Source organism: Nilaparvata lugens, chromosome X (assembly GCF_014356525.2).
Source record: "Nilaparvata lugens isolate BPH chromosome X, ASM1435652v1, whole genome shotgun sequence".
Lineage (NCBI taxonomy): Eukaryota > Metazoa > Arthropoda > Insecta > Hemiptera > Delphacidae > Nilaparvata > Nilaparvata lugens.
The window spans coordinates 82,977,226-83,000,527 of NC_052518.1; the positions used below are offsets into that span (position 1 = coordinate 82,977,226).

At 33.0% G+C, this 23,302-nt stretch overlaps 1 protein-coding gene and 2 non-coding genes across 4 annotated transcripts in view; all 3 read right to left on the minus strand.

Moving 5' to 3' along the window:
- LOC111045810 (FYVE, RhoGEF and PH domain-containing protein 6) overlaps nucleotides 1–23,302 on the minus strand; it is a 47,280-nt gene that overhangs the window by 3,722 nt on the left and 20,256 nt on the right. For both annotated transcript variants that reach the window (XM_022331283.2, XM_022331285.2), the window contains exons 6-13: nucleotides 22,803–22,969; nucleotides 17,368–17,506; nucleotides 11,846–11,947; nucleotides 11,080–11,179; nucleotides 5,959–6,125; nucleotides 4,378–4,569; nucleotides 1,098–1,198; nucleotides 707–788 (exon numbers count right to left, since the gene is read on the minus strand). In XM_022331283.2, coding sequence (XP_022186975.2) covers nucleotides 749–788; nucleotides 1,098–1,198; nucleotides 4,378–4,569; nucleotides 5,959–6,125; nucleotides 11,080–11,179; nucleotides 11,846–11,947; nucleotides 17,368–17,506; nucleotides 22,803–22,969 — 1,008 coding nt within the window. In that variant the 3' untranslated portion in view covers nucleotides 707–748. The remainder of the gene's footprint in view (nucleotides 1–706; nucleotides 789–1,097; nucleotides 1,199–4,377; nucleotides 4,570–5,958; nucleotides 6,126–11,079; nucleotides 11,180–11,845; nucleotides 11,948–17,367; nucleotides 17,507–22,802; nucleotides 22,970–23,302) is intronic.
- Trnak-cuu lies at nucleotides 5,079–5,151 on the minus strand. The gene has a single exon. It is a non-coding gene; the product is annotated as a tRNA-Lys (tRNA).
- Nucleotides 9,021–9,093, minus strand: Trnak-cuu. Its single transcript has one exon. It is a non-coding gene; the product is annotated as a tRNA-Lys (tRNA).

Sequence of the window (23,302 nt, forward strand, 5' to 3'; positions counted from 1 at the left end):
TCTTTATATTTATATTACAAGTAGCCCTATACAGTATTAATTTTGTATTTTTACTATTATATTTTTGTATTTTTTTCTATTGTAAATTTTCAAAGTCGTAAATTCGATAAGATAGTACTTTCAATTTTCAGCATGAAACTTTAAAACTAAATTCAATTTATATTTGTGTTTTTGTTGTCTATCTTCAATGAATGTAATGGCAATATAATTATAATTAAAAAAATTTCAGATTAAACCACTTGAAAAATTCATAAAGATATAATCTAAAGAACAGTTATAGAAGAATATTGTAAATGGTGAAATGGTGGTATCAACATGATGAGTAGTTTGAGTTTGCAGTCAATATTTGTATTATTGAAAGGATATACACTTTTTGATTTAGTACGCTCTGGAATCCACCTTTAATTAGTTTCTAATTGTCATTTTATGAAACATTCGCATGTTATACAAATGCAGTATTAAATTTAATAATGTTTTATTTGCTATTCTCGAAGGCATCAATAAAGGAATAAATCAAGCCAAACACTTCTAAGAACATCTAAAATTATTTTCACGTAATTCATAGAATCACTAGTAGGTACCGGTATGGTTGTATACGAGCAGAGTAATGTGTACGTTTAGCATAGCGAGTATACTGAAATTTAATAATTGCGCAATCCATCATAAATTTAAATTTTATAACTGATTATATTGATAAGATACTCACAAACAGCTGAGGCCTTCTTAGATGTGCTATAAAAATATTGTGCTACTTCAATATCGTTGCTTCTTCAAAGGCTGCTATCCATCTGTAAGTAGATAAGATCGAGAATTTTTAAGAAAGAAGATAAGTAGATAAGATCGATAAGAAAGAGAATTTTTAGAAATTTGAATAGATAATGCAACACTTTATGAGCTTTCCAAGTGTTTTTTTTTATAATAGAATAAATACTGTGATAAATATATAAATTAACCTACCACATGAAATGGGGATGATTCAAATGAATTTATTAATACAGAAGTTATTGGAAAATAATCGACAGTGATGTAATGTGATGAAAAATAATAAATAAATAAGTGATTTGTTATTGCTTTTTCGCCCCACTTGGATGTAATACCTGCTAGCAGTATGTTGACTATCGACTGCAAAAACAAGAGGTTGTTGATTAACGTGTGTTAACTGGAACATGAACCTCATCTCCGAGTCATCATAAAATCCCTGTAATAGATAATGATTTTGTATTAAACAACAAGAAAATACATGAAACGAATTAATTATGCAGGTATAGCCTATTCATCAGATTTATTCAAAGTAAAAAATTTCAAGGTGAAATGGTTTTCGGTAATGCAGATAGGAACATTGAGACGGGAAGAACATTCTCTGAATATGCTTAACAATGTGTACGTTCTGTGTACAGTTAATTGTTCCAGTTCCAATCGTAAATTGTTCCATCACGTGACTAGTGCAAAATGTTCCCATGGAACGCCATTTCAAAATCGTTGGTTCAAGCTTTTGGCGCGCACATATAAAGTTGATTTACACTAAAATGTGTCGTTTACTAGCTGCGTGAATGAAGAAAGGCTGTTTTACAAACTTACCGTCTAGAGAAGTGTGCATTTCTTTTATTCCATTACTCTAAAATTTTCTATAGAGAAAAATTCATTTAATGAATGGTTATCAAACATCATATTGTTGGTTATGTATTCTATGGCTATGCTATGGTAAACAAACAATCAGCGCATGCGCAGAGAAGCAAGCAGACTACAATATTCGACCAATGAGAGCTCAGATAGTTGGAACTGTACCAGGTCGGACAATTTACCATGCTTCGACTGTGGGGCAGGATTTTGGAACTGGAACTGGTTTCTGGTACAGAATCTGTCAAAACTCTTTCCATGGAACGCGGAACTTTTTATCTGGTAAATTGTGAATCGGACAATTTACCACATTCCATGTACACAGAACGGGCCCAATGTGATTGATTTTTGCTACACTTGAAAGTTTTATTGTTCCTGATAAGCAATATAGAACAATGGTGATACTAAAATAGATAAATTTACTAATTAAGCTAATGATCATGAATGAGAATAGTTTATAAGAATGTTGAAAAAAATCAAGTAAATATATTTTCTCCGCGGAGCAATTATTTGTAACCTAATTTTAAATTTAAATTAAACCTTATAGATAGAAACCTTTAATATAACCTTATTTGAAAACAAATTGAAGAATAATAGAAGATAATCAAATGAAAATATAGTCGTACATAGATATTACACATACATTTTAAAACTTAAATTTTGAAAAAATAGTATTGAAAATCAAATAATATTAAATTGAAATTGAGATAAGAGTCCGATCATCCGAGAGATTCGTTGACCTTTGTAAACGCTGTTCAAAAATAATAAATTTTTAGAGTTCACATATTTAAATTAAATATTATAAATATTCGTGAGATTCGTACCCACGTCCAGGCAGTGCTAGCAAACTGGAGGTTGTAACGTCCCAGACCTCAAGATCAACCTGACCGGTAATATATTTAGATAATTACCATTTAAATTGGATCATTTAGGGCCGGTTTCCAAGCTCGGGATCTATAAGTTCTGGACTTACAGAGTCCAGGACTAAAAAATGCGCTCGGGCCTAAATCGACTTTCTGAGTCACGGGTTTATCTTCTATTTGAGTTCAGGACTTGAAGAAGTAATCATGTAGGATATTTTCAATATTATTGTTATATTGTTGGCATTATAGCAGAACAGTTGATTGAAGCGGCCTAATTCAAATGAGCATGCTCTCCAAACTATTTTGTGAAAATACGTTTCGATTTCTTTGTAGGCCTATTCAAAGCAATACCTAACCTTTTGAAACATGAATGAATAAACATTTCATTTTACGTTATGCCATTATTGATCATTGATCCTTACCTAACCAGTGATTCTGGAATAAGCATTTTAGTAGGCTATTGAGTTGGAAAACTTATTTGTTTTGAAAAAAAACCGGAATAATAATTTATTATTGTTATATTTTTATTATTAATATGCTGAATATGACATGGATTAATAACATTCATATTGGAGGATAAAATTCCAAGGCAATCCTTGTATTATTTTTCTTGAAAATTTTTAGGTTATGTCACAGTCGTAAAATAAAGTTAGTTTTTACGCATAATTCTGATAAAACTTTATTCCAAAATAGACTTGCGAACTATAAATTATGAATTTAGATGTACTAACACAAATAATTTAGGTATTCCAATACATCTATTTGGCTATTCATCTACTCCAAAACAATAACTGAGATGTGTTTTCTCAGTTTAAGTCCAGAACTTAATTTTAAAACCTACCTCAGTCGAGGGTTTAAAATCACGCTGTTTCAAGTTCTGGACTTAAAATTTTTTGATAAATCCTTGACTCGAGAAGAGGCGAGAATCTAATTCAAGTCATGGACTTATAAGCCCATCACTCAAAAAGCGAAATTATAAACTCCAGAGTCTAACGTGATCTCTAAACTCCAAGGTCCTCAACTTTTGATAACGCTCTGACTCGGAAAGCCAATTTTCTGACTCCAGAGTTTAACCTAGCTCCGCAGTGCAGGCTGGTTGCTTGGCTGAATCGGACTAGGCGCTGAGACAGCAAATAATAGCAGCGTTGGTGGGAATACGAGCGGCCGCAGTAACATCTTTCACCCAGCAATGGTCGGCGTAGTTCCGCCTAGCGGACAGACGAAAGATCAAACCAGTCGGTTATTTGATCCCTCCAGCCAGGCTCAGCCAAGCAGCCGAGACAATAGAACAATGGAGTGACGGTCTTATTCGCGTTCATCAGCAGTTTTCTTTCTCACGATTATTTTGATTTTTGTGTGTCAATAATAACTCCAGTCACCAGTAAAAAGTTTCCAGAAACGTGTTGTACTACCATATTAATTACTTTTCATGATGATTTTTAATTATTTAAAAACATTGTTGACATTCTGAGCCTTCAGGCTAAACTTGGGGTCGCTGAGAACGAATCTGCAATCAGAATTTCTCTATCACGAAAAATAACGAAAAAATCCAGCTGTTGATCTTCCGGCAACCGTTAACAGTCATCCTGCAATGCGGCCGAAACACTTCCAACCCATCTCAAATGACAACAACGCCAAGCTGTGAGAAACCATCCTGCACTGCGGCGCTAGGTTTAGAAACCATCCTGCACTGCGGCGCTAGGTTTAAAGCCAGTTGAAGTCTAGAGCTTAGCTGAATCCTGAGCTCGGAAACCGGCCCTTAGATGATTTCAGAGTGCAATTAGGTATTTGTCAAAATTTCTACGAATCATTCACACATATACAAATACATTGTAATTCTAGTGATGAAAAGTTTACTGCTATAATTTTTTCTAGTAAGATTGTGGGATGAAATTACCTCTTTGACTGTTTCCACTTTATAGCCGAGAACTGGTACACTTTTGAGAGCAGCAACATCCTCTTGTGCTTTATAAATATACAGCACTTGCTGCTTGAGGACAAACCAGCGCTTCTTCCATGAACGCCCCCGGTCAAGGCCCTGCATATACATTGAACCCGACATCTCAGATCCACTGTCATTGGCAGTAACCTAAAATCAAACACAATTAACCCAATAAAGCAATACCAATCAACTGAATGTACTTTCAATACTAGATTTGTGCTGTTTTATTTGTATGTGTTTTGTGACAATATTGCAAAAATTACAAGGCATCACATTAATAAAATGAATTACATTACATTGAAATGTCATCTAAAATACCATGGAAATTTCCAAATTACAATATGAGGAAAATTATAAAAATATATTTTAATAAATTATTTTTGAAAATATAACGAGCATTCACCATATTAGAATCAAAGTTATGTAGCACTTTTTATTGTATTGTGTATTGGTGGCTCCGCATCGTACGTAGGCTACGAATATTGTAATTTAGAGTTAGTTCAAATACATCGCGCATAGCGGACAGTCTTTATAATATTAATACTCTACTATGTATAAGTAAATGTAAAGTGTTTGATGATTTTTCAAAAGACTGGAGTGTGTTTATCAAACTTTAATTTTGCAATAGCTCTCAAAATTAGCTAACAAAAATATTTCGCCCAACGTGGGGCTCGAAACCACGACCCTGAGATTAAGAGTCTCATGCTCTACCGACTGAGCTAGCCGGGCGAATCACAGATTACATGTTTATAACCTTCAAACATCAGTTTATGCTAACAAAAAAATCAGTTTCATTAAATAAGTTATTTGGGAGTAGTTATTTGTGCACCAGTGTGCAAAGTGACAGTTTGCTGCACTGAAAGAAACGTTTACGCATGAGCCGTAGGCGAGGCCGGAATGGATACTTGAGTGCAGCAGAGGAACTTTGCGCACATATTTCACATTAAATTTTTCCTACAGTTACCATTGAATATGAAAAATGGTTGATTATGATGGCTGAAATCCATCAAATGTTTGTCTGTATAATTTTGTTATTAATAACAACTTTAATTTATTTGTAACTTGATAATCCAATTGAAAATTAACAATCGATAATTTATTCAAATTAAAAATTAAATTAATCCAATTTATTTGAAAATTTGAATAATTTTCAGTAAATCTTAATTTCTAAATGATTTTTCAACCAATCAATTTATGAATGAAAAAAAATATTATTTGAAATAATGAATAATATTCAAAATGTATAATTTAATGAGTTCTCATTTTTATTTAATTTGAAAATCAGAAAAAAATATGGATAGAACAAATTCGCATTCAAAATACACGCCAACAATGTCAACAGCTGATTGGGATGGCTGCAAGATAATACACAATGTATTAGGAGTACGCAAAGTAATACTTTGCGCACTAGAGCGGAAAAGTGATTCTTTGCGTTCTGTAATCAGTGCAGGAATGGTCACTTTTCAAGGTACCTGTAGGAAAAGTCTATTTTCTTGTGTGTACTCGAATCATCTCAATATTGATGACAATAATTACCTCTTTCAAGCGCTGTGGAACATATTTCTTAGCTTTTTTCATGGTGGATTGCTGCTTTTTGAATAATGAGTGAATGTATTCAGTCTTATTGGTTACAGCTTCATCATCTTCCAGTTTGAATACAGTCTTTATCGTGTCAAGCATATTGCATGGAGGGTCATTGAATTCTGCATAAAACAGTCACAGAAATAAAGTTATAACCAACGAAAGTAAAACAATCTATTGATTTAAAGAAGAACAACAGAGTAATTCATACGTGAACGATTTCAGCCTTATTGAGGAAAATAATAGCTGACTTACCACTTTAATAGTAAAGAAAAATGTATTTCTTTCAATTTGGAACAGATAATTGATAACGATTCTATTCTAGCAGAATTATACAATCAAAACTTGACAACTATGAACATTAAATCAAATATTGATGAAATAATTAGTGCAGATGAATTTCAGATAATATTTGAAAAAATCAACGGTTCAATATTTCTCTAGAAACCAACATAGGACGCAAGCGGATCAAACAAATATCATTTTATTGACAATAAATCCCATAACATACACACACTATTAGAATCTGTAAATCGATACTCAAAAATTTGATGACTTGATAATTGCAATTTTATGACTTGATTCTAAAATGTCAATGAAAGTATTACAGTGAGACAATTATAAAAAAGTATACATTGCAAGCCAACGTAAATTACATAGAATAAAGTTTAGGGGTAATGCAAATTATTGAGAAACTAGCAGGTAATCCGTACTCCGCAATGGTCTAATTAAAATTTGACAAACTAAAACTTGACATACTGAAATCTTGAAGGATTAAAAATAGGCTTATAACAATCCTTGGTAAATTGAGAATCGATATGCGAAATTTCAAGTTAATCAGTTCAGTAGTTCAGACGTTATAATGCTTGATTTGTGAATTTCCTATCCCGTACGTGTATAAGCCAATTCATTCCTTTATTATATCATATTATATTATGCAGGTACTTAACCAACTATTACTATTGTGCTTTATAAATATACAGCACTTGCTGCTTGAGGACAAACCAGCGCTTCTTCCATGAACGCCCCGGTCAAGGCCCTGCATATACTGGGTGCGGCAGGAAGGGTGGATGTTTTTAGAACGGATAGTATTCTGATTTGGGTAGTCAGATTGGGCCAGCTGAAGTGAACATGTGTTCGGTAGATCGTACCATTTTTTCTAGTCATTGTTTAATCGGCATCATGGATTCATGGAATGTGCAACATCGTGTGTTTCCTTACAACAGTTTTGTGCGTAATAATGAGAGTATCATTACAGTTCAGCGCAAGTTTTGTCGTCATTTCAATCTTGCGAGAAATGAAAATGTACCCACTCATAACACTATTTTACGTTGGATAAAATAATTTCGTTCAGTAGGAACAGTAATGAATAAACGACCACCAGGGGCTCATCACACTGTACGCACTCCACAAAATGTGGAAAGAGTTTGGCAAGCCATACCCCGTAGTCTTAATCGATCTGCTAGGAAGTAAGGCGTATTTTAAATGAAGATCTAGGATTTCATCCCTACAAAATGGCCATGCTTCAACAATTGAATCCTGGCGATTATGTAAAGCGGCTGAATTTTGCTCGAGAAATGGAGGCCATATTTGACCAAAATGAAAACATCATTTTGTTTACGACAGATGAAGCACATTTTCATTTGAATGGTACCATTAATCAGCAGAACTATCGTTATTGGTCAGATGAAAATCCAAAATTAATGCATGAGAGACCATTACACAGTCCCAAGGTGACAGTTTGGTGTGCTGTGAGCAGTATATTGTTATTGGTCCATACTTTTTTGAAGATGACAACGGGACCACTGTAACTGTAACCTCAGAACGTTATAGACAGATGTTCACTGAATTCTTCCTTCCTGAATTAAGAAGGAAACGTATTCCTATCCGGCAAGTATGGTTTCAGCAGGACGGGGCGACAGCTCACACAGCAAGAAATTCAATGGAAGCAATTCGGGCTGTTTTTCGTGGTCGCATCATTTCTCGGTTTGGTGACATTGATTGGCCTCCTCGTTCTCCAGACCTGTCCATGTGCGACTACTTCTTGTGGGGTTTCCTGAAGTCACGTGTTTACCAGCATAAACCACGTACACTTCAAGAACTAAAGGGAGCAATTCATGAGGAAGTCGAACAAATTGGCAGGGCAATGTTAGAAAGAGTATAATCCAACCTCCGAGAGCGGCTTGTAAAGTGCATTGCTGAAAACGGCCTTCACCTGTCAGATATTGTTTTCAAACATTAATTTTCTAAAATTGTAAAATAATGTGAATATTGTTCTGTAAATAAATGTTTTTTTTATGCATAGTTAATGACATATTACTTTTTTGAAAACCGTTCATCCTTTCTGCCGCACCTTGTACATTGAACCCGACATCTCAGATCCACTGTCATTGGCAGTAACCTAAAATCAAACACAATTAACCCAATAAAGCAATACCAATCAACTGAATGTACTTTCAATACTAGATTTGTGCTGTTTTATTTGTATGTGTTTTGTGACAATATTGCAAAAATTACAAGGCATCACATTAATAAAATGAATTACATTAAATTGAAATGTCATCTAAAATACCATGGAAATTTCCAAATTACAATATGAGGAAAATTATAAAAACTCCAAAAAACTATAAAAACTGTGATTGGACAACCACCAGAGGAAATTCTACTTAAAATACACACAAATTGTGAATCGGAGACGTGGGGAGAATGTGCTTGCCCGAAACTAAAACAGGAAAAAGTGATCAAGTATTTGGGGATTATGGTAGACTGTCATCTCAAGTAGAATTCATTTGTAAAAGGCTAAAATTTATATCTTATATATTTTACAAAATCCGTAAATTATTAAATATACAGGAGTTAAAACTAATTTATCATGGATAGCGGACAGTCTTTATAATATTAATACTGTACTATGTATAAGTAAATGTAAAGTGTTTGATGATTTTTCAAAAGACTGGAGTGTGTTTATCAAACTTTAATTTTGCAATAGCTCTCAAAATTAGCTAACAAAAATATTTCGCCCAACGTGGGGCTCGAACCCACGACCCTGAGATTAAGAGTCTCATGCTCTACCGACTGAGCTAGCCGGGCGAATCACAGATTACATGTTTATAACCTTCAAACAACAGTTTATGCTAACAAAAAGTTCAGTTTCATTAAATAAGTTATTTGGGAGTAGTTATTTGTGCAACCAGTGTGCAAAGTGACAGTTTGCTGCACCGAAAGAAACGTTTACGCATGAGCCATGAGCCATAGGCGAGGGCTGAATGGATACTTGAGTGCAGCAGAGGAACTTTGCGCACATAATTCACATTAAATTTTTCCTACAGTTACCATTGAATATGAAAAATGGTTGATTATGGGTAAAATGATGGCTGAAATCCATCAAATGTTTGTCTGTATAATTTTGTTATTAATAACAACTTTAATTTATTTGTAACTTGATAATCCAATTGAAAATTAACAATCAATAATTTACGGTATTCAAATTAAAAATTAAATTAATCCAATTTATTTGAAAATTTGAATAATTTTCAGTAAATCTTAATTTCTAAATAATTTTTCAACCAATCAATTTATGAATGAAAAAAATATTATTTGAAATAATGAATAATATTCAAAATGTATAATTTAATGAATTCTCATTTTTATTTATTTTAAAATCAGAAAAAATATGGATGGAACAAATTTGCATTCAAAATACACGCCAACAATGTCAACAGCTGCAAGATAATACACAATGTATTAGGAGTACGCAAAGTAATACTTTGCGCACTAGAGCGGAAAAGTGATTCTTTGCGTTCTGTAATCAGTGCAGGAATGGTCACTTTTCAAGGTACCTGTAGGAAAAGTCTATTTTCTTGTGTGTACTCGAATCATCTCAATATTGATGGCAATAATTACCTCTTTCAAGCGCTGTGGAACATATTTCTTAGCTTTTTTCATGGTGGATGGCTGCTTTTTGAATAATGAGTGAATGTATTCAGTCTTATTGGTTACAGCTTCATCATCTTCCAGTTTGAATACAGTCTTTATCGTGTCAAACATATTGCATGGAGGGTCATTGAATTCTGCATAAAACAGTCACAGAAATAAAGTTATAACCAACGAAAGTAAAACAATCTATTGATTTAAAGAAGAACAACAGAGTAATTCATACGTGAACGATTTCAGCCTTATTGAGGGAAATAATAGCTGACTTACCACTTTAATAGTAAAGAAAAATGTATTTCTTTCAATTTGGAACAGATAATTGATAACGATTCTATTCTAGCAGAATTATACAATCAAAACTTGACAACTATGAACATTAAATCAAATATTGATGAAATAATTAGTGCAGATGAATTTCAGATAATATTTGAAAAAATCAACGGTTCAATATTTCTCTAGAAACCAACATAGGACGCAAGCGGATCAAACAAATATCATTTTATTGACAATAAATCCCATAACATACACACACTATTAGAATCTGTAAATCGATACTCAAAAATTTGATGACTTGATAATTGCAATTTTATGACTTGATTCTAAAATGTCAATGAAAGTATTACAGTGAGACAATTATAAAAAAGTATACATTGCAAGCCAACGTAAATTACATAGAATAAAGTTTAGGGGTAATGCAAATTATTGAGAAACTAGCAGGTAATCCGTACTCCGCAATGGTCTAATTAAAAATTTGACAAACTAAAACTTGACATACTGAAATCTTGAAGGATTAAAAATAGGCTTATAACAATCCTTGGTAAATTGAGAATCGATATGCGAAATTTCAAGTTAATCAGTTCAGTAGTTCAGACGTTATAATGCTTGATTTGTGAATTTCCTATCCCGTACGTGTATAAGCCAATTCATTCCTTTATTATATCATATTATATTATGCAGGTACTTAACCAACTATTACTATTGATGAAAGAATAATACTTCTAATGACTGACAAACAGAAAACCAGTGATAAAATAAAAAAAAAAAAACATATGTGGTATTGAAAACAATTTTTTAGTACTGAATAAAATTAATTCACATTATTATGAGAGCTTTCCACATCTTGTGTTGAAAGAATTTATTTACCTTGAAATAAATAGGTATGGCAATCATCACAAACTCTTGCTGATTGAAATTTTAGGTACTGTAATGGAGCTTTATTCTCAGAGCAGTTACTGCATACAACCTGCAAAAATGTATATTACAATCCAAATAAGCTAGTGATTCTAACTCAGTATTTCAAATTAGTTTTTAAACATATTTTTGTATTCATAGAAAACTGAAAAGAGTTGTTCGACTATTGATAATCAAGGCCTATACTTTTAAATATTATTCTGTTAAATTTTAAAATAAAATGTTTTTCTTAGGGCCGCTTTCTCCAAAGTTGGTTCAACTATTAAACCAGTTTAATCATTCTATGTTCGCATTCATTATAATGTGTTTCAATTGAGTCATCTGGTTTAACCTAGAATTCTAGTTTAAAATTTTTGGATAAAGTGAACCTTAATATTATCCACAGTATAAAATACTATCGTGCAATATACTAATATACTATAGTACATCATACTGTAATGGAATACAACCCCCTTGACCCATAAGAAGCCAAAAAATCCAAGAAACCCCCAAAAAGACGTTGAAATTATTTTTGAGGATAAACACAATTGTTCTATTACTTGAAGCAATTATTTTTTTCTAACTTCCCCCCCCCATCCTATGGAAAACAACAAATCCTGGCTACACTACAAAGATAACTAGATATTGAAATTGCACAATTCTGGGAGTAGAATAAGATAATAGGATAGAATTATTAGTAATTAAAAGCATTGTAGTGTGAATAATTGAATAATCCTACCTTGCCACAAGCTCTGCAATGATGTCTACGGAATGTCACAGTGAATTCTGCTGTACAGGACTGGCACATTGTCACTTTTTTGTCCTGGATCCATATTGGGGCCTGCAAATAAAAAACGTTTTCTTATTTTTGTTAATGACCTGTATTGTAATACTCCAACGTTGTCTGTTGTATATGCCGATGACACGACATTAATATACTCTGACCAAAATTATGAAAGAGTTAAATCTAAGGTGCTGGGAGCACTTAACTCTGCAAAATTGTGGTTTGAATCAAATCATCTATTCATTAATGAGAGTAAGACTGAATATATATGCTTAGGGGTCCCCTCCGAGGACACTAACGTCAAGAATAATGTCAAACTGCTGGGATTTACATTGGAGAGAAGTTAGGGTTGGGAGCCTCATATCTTGAGTTTGTGCAGGAGACTCTCCAGAGTTGTTTTTCTTCTTAGGAGACTCAAGTTATATTTGAATGCAGAATCTTTGTTACTCGTGTATTATGGACTTTTTCAATCCCTCATCACCTATGAAATTCGTCTCTGGGGCAACTCTTATCATGCAACATAGGTTTTTATTTGGCAAAAAAAGCAGTGAGAGTCTTGTAAAGAAAGTTTCCAAAGTCTGAAAATTCTAACGTTTCCTTCTCTCTTTATTCTTCATACCTTGCTATATGTTAAAATAATTATATATAATCTTTTCCGCGTCTGGGGGCCAATCATTGTTCAAATGAAATCAAAATCTATTTATTGCCAAAGAAAATTACAATTTGTATAGGCCACGTCATGAGAAAATTACATAAATCATTACATATATAATCATAACACATAAAAACAACAAGAAATCATCACATCAACGTCTTCAAAATTCTCCACATTGAAGGCAAAATATTCATCATTGTTATAAAACAGTTTCTTATTAGAAAATCCTTAATTTTAAGTTTATATTCACTCATTAGTAAGCCTCTTATATGTAACGGTAACTGATTATAAAACCTAATTGCACAAGCCCTAAAACTAATACGACTAGATTTGTACCGACAATATTCGTTTCTAAGGTTCAACCTATTCTTGTGTTGTGCGAATGAACATAAAAATGACTAGAGAATGAGAGCAAGTCTTTACTAATAATAAACATTGAAAAAAATACAAGGCAAACACATAATTCTCAATCTAACAAATAGCGGTTTGCAGTGCGTAAGGGGAGGAACATTACACATGGTTCTTATTGCTCTTTTTTGTAACACAAAAAGTGAATGGGAATCACTACAATTGGCCCATAATAGAGCTCCATACAAAAGATATGAATGCACATAGCTATAGTAGACATTTACTAAAATTTTTTGGGACACTATTTCTTTTAATTTTCTCAACATAAAAACACCTCTTGTTACCTTGGGCATAGTGCAGTCAATATGACACTTCCATTTCATATTATTCTGTATATTGATGCCTATAAATTTGACAGAGTGCCCTGAATTCAAGTTATTATCAGATACAGATAAGTTTTGCGTTTTGTTCAAATTCAAAGCAAGGTTATTAGCATCACACCAATCAGACATCAGTTCTAATTTTTCATTTAATAAGGTTTCTCTTCTGTTGAGATCGGTCACGATATTCAGGCACACATCATCTGCATACATATAACAAGTTGTGCTCTCATCCTCAATATTGCCTGGCAGATCATTCATATAGATAATAAACCGTGATGGTCCTAGAATTGAGCCTTGGGGCACTCCATTAATAACAGGCTTGTAACCAGACATGTCTTCATTAAAATACACTGCATGAAATCTGTCAATTAAATATGACTTTATAAGTGCTACAGATCTACAATAAATCAAAACCAAAACTTTCAACTTTAGAAAGTAGAATGTTATGAAAGACAATGTCAAACGCTCTTGACATTAATAATCTTGCATTCACAGAATTTTTACCTTCCATTTTTACCAATTTAATATTTCCTGAATGAAAGACATAACTGCCTGACATGTAGTGTGATTTTTCCTGAAGCCAAATTGCCTGCAAGATAGCAAGTTATTTTTCTCAATAAATCAACCATCTGCTGAGGTATGAGAAATTCAAAAACTTTGGAAAAAATTGGTACTATAGCCCAGTCAACGAAGTGTTATAGAGGGAAAAATTTGGAAGACAATTTTTGACCCCGCAGTTCTGTTTAGGGTAGTGAGGAGGTAAACATATCAAAAGTCCACACCCCTACCCCCTGTGCTAAGGGGGTGGGGGTGGTTAAAAGGTACCATTTTTTGGTTTCTCGCATATAACTCGAAAATAATGCATTTTACAGACATGACTATTCTAAAAACATTTTTCTCAAGATATGAGCGTGTACGCAAAACATTGAAAAATTCAACTTTTTAACTACCCTCATCCCTTTAGCACAAGGGGTAGGGATGGGGACTTTTGATATGTTCACCCCCTAACTGGTCCCAACAAAGCTGCAAAGTCAAAAATTGTGTTCAAAACATTCTCTCCAAATTCCTTTTCAATTGGTCTATTTTTGCATAACTGAAGATATCACACTCAACACTGAAGCGGCTGCAACAGTCGTGGGGATGTGGGGGAATTTGATGCTCTATAAGCTCATGATCAGTATGGATTTTTCCCATCGATATTCAAAAAGTTATAAGAGCAAAAATAGCAAAAAATTGAAGGAAAATATGTCTTTTTCAAAAATGTCACATCTTTTAGAGCGTATATCTCGAAAAGTGGATATCTCGAAATATATATATATATATAATATATATATATATATATATATATATATATAAATAAAAGTTGTGATATCAATATTGTAGGAAATTATGTAAGCTTTAATTTCTTATAGAATAGTCATGTCTGTAAAATGCATTATTTTCGAGTTATATGCGAGAAACCAAAAAATGGTACTTTTTAACCATTCCCAACCCCTTAGCACAGGGGTAGGGGTGGGGACTTTTGATATGTTTACCTCCTCACTACCCTAAACAGAACTGCGGCGTCAAAAATTGACTTCCAAACTTTTCCCTCTATACCCTTTTTTGAGCATTCATTGCCTGGAATACTAGATATTGGCTTATAGTTGCTACATAGGTTGAGGTCACATTTTTCAAGAATCGGCACTACTTTAGACAGCTTGAGCATATCAGGAAAGGTACTGGAGTCAGTACAATGATTAAAGATACGACAAAGAACTTCACAAAATATGCTGACTGCTAGCTTTATATATGAAGGAATTCAAATGAAAAATATCCAAACAGCTACTATTACTTGAAGAGTTCAATGCGAGAAACACTTCTTCCACGGCTACATGATGGAATGAGAAAGATGGACCTCTTTTTTCACTTTATTTGAATAGTGGGAGACAGTATTTAAGCTATTTTGTATTGCAGCCAGAACCTCATTTATGCTGTCAACATAATACACGTTGAAGTTTTCAGAACTCAGGTCTACATATTTTTTTTGGCGTGAAGCAATTTACTATTCAATGTTAGGTTGTCTTTAATTATCTTCCACATTATTTTGGGTTTATTACATGCATTATTGACTAGATTATTATGGAATTTCAATTTTGCTTGTTTCACTTTCTTATTGTACAGACACTTCATATTCTTATAAATTTCTCTCTCTCTCTCTCTCTCTCTCTCTCTCTCTCTCTCTCTCTATATATATATATATATATATATATATATATATATATAATATATATATATATATATATATATATAGCACATAACAGAAGACACTTTAAAGTTTGTAATATAAATTAAAACAGGAGACACGATATAAATAGATTGAAAACACTTAAAAACTTAAATTAGAAATGGGGGAAATTTTCGGAGACTGTTTCTCCTTTCTCAACCGAGAAGACTGCAGTTTTGAATCCAACGGTTGTGTGACCACAGAGTACGCACGGAGCCTCAATTGTAGCAGCAGAAACCACAGATTACGCGGTGCAGACGGATGGAGAGAAAAAGGGTACAGATTCAGGAGACATTATGGGGTATTTAGGTGGTCACACAACCTTTGGATTCAAAACTGCAGTCTTCTCGGTTGAGAAAGGAGACACAGTCTCCGAAAATTTCCCCCATTTCTAATGTAAGTTTTTAAGTGTTTTCAATCTATTTATATCGTGTCTCCTGTTTTAATATATATATATATAATATATATATATATATATATATATAATATATATATATATATATTAAACCGGGTTACTCTACCCGACGTGGCAATGATCTATCACTGCCTCAAATAAGACTCTCCAAGACAAGAGATAACCATATTTTTCAACAAGCCAACATTTATAACAATCTTTCTTTAGAAATTAGAGAGCTGCCAATCTATGAATTCAAAAAAAATTAAAAAATTAATTGACAGAGAGGGCGTACTATTCGGTAGATGAGTATCTTCAGTGTTCAATATAATTATTATTTAGCGTATGGCAGGTACACAACAAATATAATAGCTCATGATGAAACATGTACCTTTTAATTATTGATAAAACTGAATAACTTATTAATTATTAATATGAATTGTAGTTTGTTTCTACTAAGACTAAGACAAAATGTTGAGACAAATTGTTATTGTAATATTTTCATATATTATACGATTTCTATTATCACATGCTTAAATTTATATAATGATTTCTCTTTTATTTCACAAGTGTCATATTATTGTTATTATTTTTTGACGTGCTTATACAATGTAAAGTTGTTCTAGCAAAAAAGAATCTTGAATCTTGAAATTATTAATTAGAATATTATTGACGAAACTAATTTTGTCATCTTCCAATGTACAAATGAAAGAAATAAAGCTTAAATCACTTATTACTTCTAGAATTGGGAAGCGATTTGGTTTCGTTGGCAAAAAAAAGTTAAAATTTAGTAGCCTAAACAGGTTCAGCTGAGTTATAAATATGTTGTATTGAAGGGGGTTTTCAAATAATGACCGAATTCAGCCCAAGCAAGATCGGCGGGTTTTGAGCTTTTTTCTTGTGTCTTCCAGGTCTTCTCAAGAGCTAATTGAGAGATCAAGTTCAAATTTGGTACAGAAGTTCAGCATGGGTCTAGAAATATTGTCTTGAGAGGACTCAAAATTACTCCTAAGATACTCCCAATATAAGTGGTTTTACTGCGTTTTCCAGGGGGTTTCTTTTCTCAAGTTTTTCTTTGAGTTTTCAATGCATTTTTCTACATTTCTTAAGAACATTCATACCTGAGAGGGTTGGATATGGATGTTTGTTAATTTCTCCACATCATTCCTGTTTCAAATTTGAATGAACTATTAGGCTGAAATACAATCTCACAATATCTTAACAAAGTCTCTAATTGAGAAGTAACTGAATATTTATTCGCGAGCCTGCCGGCTAGTGATATGTGATCGGAAGTTGAAAAATGACCCTCGTAAGTAGCCTGTAAGTTTTTAAACTAATAGAGATTCTTACATTATTGCTCACTTGAAAATTTCAAGAACCATGGTTCATTAATTTATAGAAGCTATGATTTCAAATTTCAACTATACTCACTTCTTTTCCCAATTTAATGCATTCTGCGTTCATATTCTTAGGGGCGAAATCCAAATTAATGAATGTAGACTGTCTGGATATATTATCTTTAATAGCATTTTGAAGTGTAACCACCCAATCATTGCATTCTTCAGCGGTCCTAAAACAAGATTAATATGCAAATCGCTTAAAACAAATACAAAAAATAGATTATAAAATTATTAAACTGTACTTAGAATATATTAATAGTTTATGCAACGGTTTTATAATGAGTCTTTAAAGCACGAGTGCGACTTAAGTTAAATACGAGTGAGTATCTTAAATATCTCACAAATGCTTCAAAACCGAATGAAACCGGTGCATACACCAACTTATTTCATCAATGACTTCTAGTATAAAATGTGTTACATAAAAATAAGTTAGGCTACTTTTATTCAGATTTATATTCATATGTTTAGTGAGTCTGCTAGGGTGTTATTGCAGAAGTAGATGTAGATCATTATAAAACTAGCAGTGCAGATAGAATACCAGGTGGCCACTAATTTAGAATATAATTAAATTATAATTTAGAATGAAAAAATATATTTCGGAAATATCAATATTTTATGTTGTTTTCTCATTCAATAAGTAACTATTTCTGTATTTCTCGATTTCTAGTAGGCTACGATTTCTGTAAAAGTCTACTTATAAACATGAGATTGTTACTTTTTGGATTAATGGGCCAAAAGTTGAAAGTAGCTCTATAAAATATACCTTGGGTAGATTCTTTCTAGAACTCTACAGATACCGTACCTCTACTACAGTACAGTACCTCTACTAGATGGATATCATTTTTTTTAATCATGTTTCCAATAATTGACAACATATACAGCAATGAATAATATGGAAACATTGTTTACTGATGTAAGAAATATTCTAAAATCACTTAACTTGTATGGGCTACTTTATTAAAATTAATAAAAACAATATATATATATATATATATATATATATATATATATATATATATATATATATATATATATAGCACATAACAGAAGACACTTTAAAGTTTGTAATATAAATTAAAACAGGAGACACGATATAAATAGATTGAAAACACTTTAAAAACTTACATTAGAAATGGGGGAAATTTTCGGAGACTGAGTCTCCTTTCTCAAGTGATGAGAAGTTGTATGTTTGGATTCAATGTATCTATGTGTTTCATTGATGAAAGAGTTAGTCCCATGTTATACGAGCGCTAATGCCACGGCGTTAATGCGGCGTTGAACCAAGTTCTACACAGCGTTGTTAGCGCGCACTATGGAAGTACCATTGCCCAGTTAACGCGACGCTAAGGCCTACCATACACGTTTCGATCGGCACGTGACGTGCAGTCACTGAACAGTCCGGGTCTAAAGGCCGATCGAAACGTGTATGGTGTCGCCTCAAGACGAAAAGTGGTCTCAAGGCCGGATTTCGGCTGCACTGGAATCCAGTGAGGCCTGGCCTCAAGACGGATTTATTTTAATTGCTCTTGAGACGGAACTGAACGTGAATGGGGAAACCTGGTTTCGTTTTACGGCCAAAACACCCGCTCTTCCCCCTCCGCCATATTTTCTTCCCTCGGTCAACACTTTTTGCACGTGTTATGGATAGCAAAATTATTCTAGAAATCGATTTCTTGCAAAATCGATTATCTTACAAAAGAAATCGATTTCACAAAAAAATCTAGCCTAAGAATCGATTTTTGATTTGCATCGTAATATAAGTGCATACTGCACTTATCATCCACCAGTTTTGCTTCAGAATGCTCCACAGATAATTTTATCCGAGTGTTGAATAACTATCTTGAATCTCTTCCGAATAATCGTAATGTAGTTTTTGCAGGTGATATTAATATCGATATTTTGAGCACTGATCGCTGTACATTCCAGTATCTGAATGTTATGAATGGAAATGGTTTTAATTCTTTAATTAATATTCCGACTAGAAAAGTGGATAATAGTCAATCTTTAATTGATCATATATTCTTCAAGAATTCTACACATTCTATCGAACCAAAAATAGCTAATGTCTTTAAATTAAATATCACTGATCACTTTGCTACCACTCTTCATATAAATCTAAACAGTAAATTGCCTCACACAGAAAAATATAATTACTATGATTGATTTTAATAAACTTAAATCATACCTACTGCACGAAAAATGGGAATTTCTGAACAATGATGATTCTGTTGATTCTATGGTTGAGAGGTTTGTTAATACTCTTACAAATTATATACATATTTCTAAATATGAAAAAAATAATCATAAGAAAAAACCACTGAAACCATGGATCACGCTGGGCTTGATAGAGTCTATTAATGAAAGAGATAAAATTGCCAAGCAACTAAAAAAGGAACCTTTCAATACTAACTTGAAAAATAAATTCAGGACATATAGGAACCTACTGAATAATCTTATAAATCGTACAAAGGATGATTATTATAAAACTAAAATTAACGAATGTGGGAATAATGCAAAAAAATTATGGTCTTACATAAATGAACTACTAGATAGGAAATGGAAAGAAAATGAAATAAAATTAAATGCACATGAATTAAATTAATACTTTGTAAATGTTGGTAAAACTTATGCTGATTTGATACCTAAATATACCAGCCAGTCCGCTTATGAATTCAAATATAAGAAAAATAACTCGAGATTGACCGACTCTTTTGTCTTGCAACCGGTAAATGAAATTCAAATAAAAAATGCCATACTCAGTCTGAAAAATAATACATGTCCAGGTATTGATGGTATAAATAGTAAAACTTTAAAAATAGTAGCCGATTTCATTGCCTATCCTTTCACATCAATTATAAATAAATGTTTTCGCGAAGGAGTTTTTCCACAATTGTTCAAGATCGCCAAAATCAAACCTCTATTCAAATCAGGTGATAAAAAACTCACTGAGAACTATAGACCAATCAGTTTGCTTAGTTCATTAACGAAAATAATGGAGAAAGTGATAAAATTTCAAATTATTGAATTCTTTGACTTACATGGGATAATAGAAGACCACCAATTTGGATTTCAAAAAAATAAATGTACTGATGATGCTCTAATCCATTTCTCAAATTCTGTGGCATATTTGTTAAATAAGGGAAAGAAAACTCTTGCGGTTTTCCTTGATCTAGCCAAGGCTTTCGATACTGTGGCTCACAACCAACTACTAAATAAACTAGATCGAGCAGGAATCAGAGGTACAACTCTGAGATTGTTTCAGAGCTACCTTGCACATAGATCACAAATTCTTACACTTGATGACTGTGTGAGTGATCTGCCTCTCTCCGGTTATGGTCTCCCTCAGGGAACAGTCTTATCACCAATCTTATTCCTTCTTTATGTAAATGAGATACTCAGATTAGACCTGAATGGAGGTGTGGTATTCTCATTTGCTGACGATACTGTGCTGTTGTTTGGAGAGAGCACCTGGCAGAGAGTCTATGGAGCCGCCTCCAGAGGCATCTCCACTCTGAAGAAATGGTTAGATGTTAACTCCCTAAGCTTAAATATTAAAAAAACAAAATATACCGCCTTTTCAAGAAATATCTCTGGACATGAAGAGACAAATTGTACACTTAAATTGCATTTAAATTGTAATTTATTAGACGATGCTCCCTGTAGATGTCCTGAGATTGAAAGGACTAGTCAAATAAAATATTTGGGTTTGATAATCGAGGAGGGATTCAAGTGGAGAAGGCATATTGAATACCTATGTCATAAACTAAGGTTTGTCTCCTATAATTTTTATTAGTTGAGGTCGATACTTGATTTATCAAAGTTGAGAATGCTTTATTTTGCAATTGTACAATCTCTATTAAATTATGGCTTGGCGGTTTGGGGTGGTACTTATGACACTCTTTTGTTACCACTATTCATTATACAGAAAATGATCATAAAAACCATATTAAATAAACCCATATTCTTCCCCTCGAAAATTGCATTCAGTGAATTGAGAGTCATGTCAATCCGTCAACTCTATGTGCTTAGCATATTTAAATATTTCAATAAACATAGAAGCTCATTTTCAAGAATCAATGTAACTCATAGAACAAGATACAATCTACATAGATATGTTACTTATGATTCGAATTTAACGGTTATTCGTAAGCAGCTGGTATACATCGCTCCAAAGATTGTAAACTGCATCCCGAACGAGCTCATCAGTGTACCTATTAAGTTTGTACCAATAAATATTAAAAACTGGATACTTCACAACTATTATTTCCATCTTAATATTTTATGAGTTCAAAAATTTTTTCAGCTTTTAAAACTATTCATTATTGTCTGGATTAATTCACAATTAATAGCATTTATTTTAAATATACTTACCATTGTTTGAATAAAAAGATTCCATTTTAAATTATTAGCTTAAGATTTAGAAACAGTTACGGTAAGTCTCTACTCCTACTGGCGAACAAGTGTTTCACTTATGCCAGTAGTTCTTCACCTCCAGCCGTATTTTACAGATAGATGATATAGATATTTAGAATAATAATTATTGTTTTTTTTCTGATTGTCACATCTTTGTACAGTTTTTGTGTTTTGGTGAAATAGATTGAATTGAATTGAATTATAACTGCAATAGCTTGTATGTTTTCAATAGATGACATGTCGTCTTGAACTGAATTTACTATCACAGAATGTATTGTACTAAAATTTACTAAAATCTTTAAAAATCTGCACAAAACAACGCCCACCTTCCAATAGAGCTACCGCGCGACTGGATACGCAAAGGCCCTAAGGCCGACCAGTACGTGAGTGGGGAGACCGCCATTGCGGCCCGGCCCTAAGATCGGGACTGAACAGTCCGGGCCTTAAGACCGATTGAAACGTGTATGGTAGGCCTAACTCGACGCCGGAAAACGCCGCGAGGGTTGAGAAAGGAGACTCAGTCTCCGAAAATTTCCCCCATTTCTAATGTAAGTTTGTTTTCTATCTATTTATGTCTTGTGTCTCCTTGTGTCTCCTTATGTCTTGTGTCTTATGTCTCTTGTGTTACAGGAGACATAAGACATAAATAGATTGAAAACACTTAAAAACTTACATTAGAAATGGGGGAAATTTTCGGGAACTGAGTTCCCTTCCTCAAGTGAGGAGAAGTTGTATGTTTGGATTCAATGTATCTATGTGTTTCATTGATGAAAGAGTTAGTCCCATGTTATACGAGCGCTAATGCCACGGCGTTAATGCGGCGTTGAACCAAGTTCTACACAGCGTTGTTAGCGCGCACTATGGAAGTACCATTGCCCAGTTAACGCGACGCTAACTCGACGCCGGAAACGCCCCGTTAACGCCGCGACATTAGCGCTCGTATAACATGGGCATTATCCTATCAAATTTACTTGACAATAGAAAAAATAATTGAAAAATGGTGCTTCTAAACAAATAATTGCCTTTAGAGATGTAAATATGAATGATACCTACTTGGCTCTCAGTGTGAAACTTCTTGTGCTAGAAATAATACTGAATTCCGTTCGACAATCAGCACTCTGAGGTACGGTCACCTTCATTCCGCTCAAAGGTAATTCATATTTCACCCGAAATCCAGTCATTTTTCCATAGAACGTTGTGTAGAGGAGGCAATCGTTCAACTGAAAAAATGTTTCATGAAATTATCATTCATTTTGCTATTAAACATATCACTATAAAAATCACATTTTACTGAGTTTATAGGTCCGAATTCAACAAGGTAGCACAACAAAATAAGAGAATAAATGTTCACTTGTAATATGAATGAATGAATGTGTTTTGTTAACCAAAAGCAGAATAAAAGTAAGATTTATAAAAAGATAAGAATATTCTACTGCACATAAATATAAATACATAAATTAACATGAATCCATAAAAATACAGGAACTGTTATTACTACATTGGAAATTATTATGAAATAGTGATTTAATTCATTATTACTGATAATAATCCTT